At 44.9% G+C, this 6,307-nt stretch overlaps 1 protein-coding gene across 1 annotated transcript; it reads left to right on the top strand.

The window, feature by feature from the left end:
• Positions 1–473: 473 nt before the first annotated feature.
• LOC148117227 (spindlin-2-like) lies at positions 474–1,286 on the top strand. Its single transcript, XM_087903214.1, has one exon. It carries the CDS (start codon positions 474–476, stop codon positions 1,281–1,283), a length of 810 nt encoding a protein of 269 aa, XP_087759340.1. The 3' UTR covers positions 1,284–1,286.
• Positions 1,287–6,307: the final 5,021 nt, after the last annotated feature.

Genomic DNA, 6,307 nt, shown 5'->3' with positions numbered 1-6,307 from the left:
AAGGGATACTCATGTTCACTAACAATTTCATGAGGGCATTAGTGGGGAGAAAAAGCAAATTCCTGGACGAATGCTAAGGACTCTGAGGTGAAGGGTAAGGTGCAGGGAGGGGAGGAGCTTTGCTGTGCCACTCTGCTGAGCTTCCAAACAGGTTTGCTCCAGCCACGTGGGGGTGAGGCACGTGGCTTAGACAGTTGAGCTTAAGAGTCACGGGTTCCAGCATTTCGGAGGCCCAAATCCTGTTCTGTATCCTCCACCCAAGTGCAGCTCTCCTGCCCTTCCCAACAACACCAGGGAACCAGGAGGCATCCAGCCAGGTGTCCAGCATTGCTCTCAGGCTCCATGAGGAGGGGGTAGCTGTTATGGAACAGGCCCCTGGAGTGGAGGCAACTAACGGGAGTTGGGGGTTGGGTGGGTAATTTGGCCCTTTATCCCCTCAGCTAACTGTCTCTTCCCATTTTCCCAATGCAGTCATGGACCCAGACACCAGCTCCCGGTATTTCTGTGCCACTGAGACTCAAGGGGAACCCGCAGATGCAGCTGCTGGGCATGAGTCCTGTAAGAACTACACCAAGGAAACTCCAAACTTGACCAAGAAAAAACCTACGCAGAAGAGGCAGAGGAGTGCATCTTCATCCCTGGCCCAAAGGAACATCGTGGGCTGCAGAATTTCTCACAAGTGGAAGGAAGGGGATGGACCCATCACCCATTGGAGAGGAACGGTTCTGGATCAGGTGGCCATAAATCCCTCTCTCTATCTGGTGAAATACGATGGAATAGACTGTGTCTATGGATTGGAACTTCACCAAGATGAAAGGGTGTTGTCCCTTAAAGTGCTCTCTGATGCAGTAAAACCATCCCCAGTCCCTGATTCCAAAATTGCTGATACCATAATTGGCAAAGTGGTGGAGCACATATTTGAGGGTGAGCATGGCTCAAAAGATCAATGGAGGGGGATGGTTCTGGCCCAAGCTCCTATCCTTAATACCTTCTTTTACATTACCTATACGAACGACCCAGTCTTATACATGTACGAGCTTCTGGATGATTATAAAGAGGGTGAACTCCGAATTCTGTCAAAGTATAATGAGATTCCTCCACTAGATGTGGACCTGGAATTTGAGGATGATCTGATAGGAAAACATGTTGAATATACCAATGATGATGGCACCAAAAGAGAGGGAAAGATGGTTGGCAAAGTAGAAGCCCTACCATCAGTGTATTTTATTAAATTTGACGATGATTTTCATATCTATGTCTATGACTTTGTGAAAAATGCCTAATTGGCAAAGTTACACCACCACAACTGTTGAAATAAAGTTGTCAGTTCTAGATGTTCAGAGGCTGCTGCTTTTAAGTTTGTTGGGAGCTCGCCTTGTGTGTAAGTTTACCCTGAGGAAACACATTTCTGTGTGTCTGGCATGTTGTCTGTAAGCACTTTGCCGTATGGAAAACACTGGATGTGTTTGGTGGGTGGATCAGGGAAGGAGGGAACAGCTGTCAATTCAGCCTGTGAGAGAAGAGAGCTAGTATCATCTAAAAATGGAATGGGACTTAGCAGGTCTGGTCCTGGGGGGGAGGAGGAGAAGGAATTGGAGTTGGGCTGTGGAAGAGGGGACTGCCTAGGGAGAAGTGGAGGGGAGCCAGAGTGAGAGAGAGTCTCCTTGGGTGATGGATAAAGTGAAGCAAGAAACATGGATTGGGAAGGGCAGGAGGGTTAACAGGGTGAAGCCTTCTGGCATCTTCTGGCTTTCAGAAAACCAAAGGAACTCCCGTAGGAGAATACACACAGCAGTGTGAAGAGGGACACAAGAAGGGTAGAAAAGATCTACTGTGCAGAGAGGTCCCTGAGGATAGCCTCTGGGACTTCAGAGGCCAGGAGGATGCACACATAGGACACAGTACACTCTAAGCTTAACTGGGAGGAGCATTGCAAGAAGAATGACCTGATGCATCCACCTTCTTCTTTCTGGCTGCTCATAGTGGCAATGGTCAGCTGTCAAGCAAAACTCCTATGTTAGAGGGTCACTGAATGGCCTTCCTTAGGGCCTACTGGGAGAATGGAAGCCAATGTCAAATTTCTATCTACATATCAGGCTTGTCTGTTTTCAGAGAGTCTGACACAGTCTGAAGCCTAAGCAACTAACAAGAGTTCATGGCTAGTTCTGGGCAAAGGGAAAGTACTTTCTTTGGGAAAATTTGTGAATCCAGGAATAGCATGCTGACACTGTCCTTCTGCTTGCTGGAGTAATCCTTGCCTTCCTGGGGGGGATGGGTCATCTGATGGCTGTGCCTAATGTCTCCATGATATAGACAGAACTTGGCTGTCCATGCTCTGTCACAGCCACCTGGCTCCATTCAGTGCCCAGGCAAAGAAAACTGTTTTTCCTTAGGCATCCCATTCTGACTAGACTCCCTGAAAAGCCTGTAGCAACTGACACCTTCAAGGTACCTCCTATCCAAACTAGCTCCCCCTTCCTTTTTAAACCCACAACTACCCCTGATGGAGATGTGTGCACCTCTCTTTTGCAAGAAGATGGTATAACCTGAGGATGGTGGTAGGGCTAGGAAGTGTGACTTTGCTTAAGTAATTTCTTTGGCTGGAAACTGCCCTTTGAAAGGGCTGAACTCCATGCAAAGAGGAACTGGGGATGCCAGGAAAGTGTCTCACAACTGTGGAGTTCAGGACATGGGTCCCTGTCCTCTTCTGATCTCTGTTGTCATTCCCCAACCTTTCAAAGTCCCTCTGAGAACACTGTGAGTGCTCTGCCTCCTCCTTCACCTGTTGCCTCCCAAGAGAACTGTGTTTCTGGTTCTTGCTGTGGGGGTCTTCCTAAAGACACACTTGGAGCAAGCAAGGATTGGCCAGACACGGAAAGAAAGTGCTAAACCTCATCGATGCTCACCACTGAGCAAGCGTTGACTCTATAAACTGCTTCAAGAATGACACACGTCAAGCACACCTCACAGGACAGCCTTAGTTTTCTTTCCTACATCATGTGGTTTTGTTCAGACAACACCAGCAGGTCCTCTGGTGAGCACTTCTGCCAGCTTTCATGTTTTGTTGGTTGGTTATGTTTCTGCTGTGTTCTGCATCCAATTAGACTTGTGGTAAGTTCATATCACATAAACGTCCTGGGATAGGACCCGTCTCTCAACTGGAATACAAGGAAGGGTGGGTTGACCTCATTTTCACCTTGGAAAGGTTTTAGTTGGCCATGCCTTGGTAAAATTTGAGTCCATGCTCTGGAAGAAGGTTCATTTGCAGCTTTATGGCCAGAAGCATGGATACTTGTCTGATTTCATATGCTCAATTCCATGGATTCTTCATTCATTTGTTTTACCTTCATCCCATAAACACTTTGGGTGGACTGTACCAGACACTATTCGGGACACAGAGGTGAGGTGAGCAGATATAGCAGATGAATGGATTTTATCCTCATGGAAATTCTTTTGTAGTGTGTCAGATGTGTAGTTAGCCACGTAGTTCATAAATCTATTGGAAATATTTTCATATTCGTAAGTGATAGGAAAGGACACACCTAGGCCAGGATTGGGAAAATGAAGTTTGAAGATAACGCTCTTTACAGAGAAACAGAGTGGTTCAGAAAGGTTTCCCGGATCCTCTAGATTTGGAATGAAAACATGAAGGTAGTGAGAGTGTGGCCCCTTGGCAGCAGTAAAGGAGAAAGAGCATTCCAGGTAGAGTGATGACAGTTGTTGGAGCTCAGAGAAGACCTGGCACATGTGAGGAGGAGCAGCTGGGATGGCAGCATGATGGGGGCTGATGGAGGGAGGAAGAGAACTGTAGGAAGTGATCTCAGAGAAGTCACAAGGGTAGCAGATACCAAAGCCCTGCAGGTTACAACCTCTACAGTGGAATTCTGCTTTTCCTTTGACTGAGAATGGCAGATCGTTGCGCATGTAAAGCAGAAGTACAGCATGATTTGTGTTACATTTTAACAGGCACACTCTGGTACCTCCAAATAACCTTCTTTAAGCTCTTGAAATCGGGAGCACAAAAAAAAAACAAATATACCAATTTGAATGTGTGGGTAGACGAGAATACATTTTACACCCAAGAATAGTGCCATAATATACCTCAGATATTCATGGAGATAATAATTACTCAATGATTTTTCTTTTTTAGCAGTGTTTACGAATCTTGGCCAACACAGTGAGGTCTTTGTGTCAAATACAATCCTGTGTGTACTAGAGATGAGTCATTTATTAATATTTAGATGCTCACTTATGCAGATGAGCATTCCAGGCTCACAATGTCACCAAGGAGGGATGAAATGCTGAGCCAAAATAATGTAAATTCTCTGGATCAATATGTTCTTTGTGAATACACTGCTAAGCCTAGTGTCTAAAGCCCATGAGAAAATTAAAGATCTATCTTTCTATGCCAAGGGTATGAATGGCATTGTCCTGCATAAGCTCATAGGGAATGACAATATTAGGAGGTGTGGCTTTATTGGAGTAGGTGTAATCTTGTTGGAGGAAGTATGCCACTGTGTGGGTGGGCTTTGAGATCTGTCTGCTATATGCCCAAGCCACACCCAGTATCTCAGTTTACTTCCTATTGTTTTGTGATCAAGATGGAGCCAGCACCATGTCTGCATGGACACTCCTATGTTCCCTGCCATGATGATAATGGACTGAACCTCTGAGCTGTAAGCTACCACATTGTTCAAATATTTTTCCTTTATAAGAGTTATTGTTGTCATGGTGTCTCTTCCCATTAGTAGAAACCTTAGCTAAGGGCCATAGTTATTATTAATATTGCCAATAAATTTTCTGCAGTTTTAACCAAGTTCATTAGAGAATAAAAATATTAAAATTAAGCAAGGTGTTTTGGCACACTGGTGTGGAACAATTGTCTATATTCTGTCAATTATGTTTTAAATAAATGCTAATTGGCTAGTAGCCAGGCAGGAAGTATAGGCTGGACAACCAAACATGAAGTAGAGGTGGGTCAATGAGAACAGGAGAATTTTGAGAAGGAGGAAGCCCTTTACTCCCCAGTCCTGTCCAGACACCGAAGAAGAAGGATGTGACCTGCCCCACTGAAAAAGGTACCGATCCATATGGCTAACATATACTAGAATAATGGGCTAATATGAACAGTAATAGTTTGTAAGAAGCCTGAGCTAATGGGACAATCAGTTTTATAACTTATGTAGACCTTCTGTGTGGTATTTTCAGGGGGGGCTTACCTGCTGTGGAAACTGGGCAGGACAGAAACCCCAACAAGCAAACTCACATGTTACAGCACACAACTTCAAGTTCAACAATTGGGAGGCAGAGGCAGGTGCATCTCTGTGAATCTGAGGCCACCCTGGTCTACAAAACAAGTTTCAGGACAGCTGTGGCTGTATCACAGTAATCCTGTCTCAATAACCAAAACTAAAATGTTAATATTCTTAATGGGAAATATTTAGCTATGGCTGCTGAATGTAAACCTTTCTAAAGCTAAACTATATGCTGTCAGCAATTAGGACTTTAACCCCTGCTCTAAAATAATGAGTGATATGGAAAATATGTGTAGTTCAGTCTGGTAAGACATCAGATATCACTTCCATACAGAGTCCAAAGCAATCATTATTTCCTTCTAATGTCCCAGACCAAATCGTCCTGCATTGCCTTCAATTACATCCTTCTCTTCACCTCAACCACAGCAGTTGTCAGGAGCAAAACACTTATAAATTGGAGCCTTGGGCCTTTATCCAATGCCATATAAACCTGTCGAGTAGGTTGGGCTTTGTTTAGTGAAATACTATGACTATTATGGCTCTGTTAGGCATGGATGCCCAGAATCTCTTGCTACCAGACTCAATGGAGGCAACGGCTACTGGAGGCACATGGAAGTTGTGCCACATTTTATGGTGACAATCAACATGGTGTTAGACAGTTATATATAATACAGTAAATGACACTTACACAACAGAATGCATCTGACATGGACTGAGAACTGTTGTCTGTAGTTCATGGCACAAGGGAGCAGTGATTGTGGACCATTGCTTAAAGCCTACCTGTTTCTTCCTGGTCGATCCAACACAAATAAACAGACTTTTAGGAAGAGAGGAAAAATTGAATCCCGTATGTAATGATGTGTTCTGTCTCTTTAAGAGACAAGCCACACTCACTCCCTCTCCCTTCCCCCTCCCCTGCATGCTGAGACAGGCTGATATTCAGCTTCCAGCCTCAGTTCCTTCCCTTTACCATCTCCCTCTTGAAGAGGTAGCTTCTGCCTCTCCCCATTTCTCACCTTCCCACCTTCTCTCTCTTCCTTCTCTCTGCCCCT

This window comes from Myodes glareolus, chromosome X, assembly GCF_982192425.1.
Source record: "Myodes glareolus chromosome X, mMyoGla1.1, whole genome shotgun sequence".
NCBI lineage: Eukaryota > Metazoa > Chordata > Mammalia > Rodentia > Cricetidae > Myodes > Myodes glareolus.
This window is presented reverse-complemented; position numbering and strand designations above follow the sequence as displayed.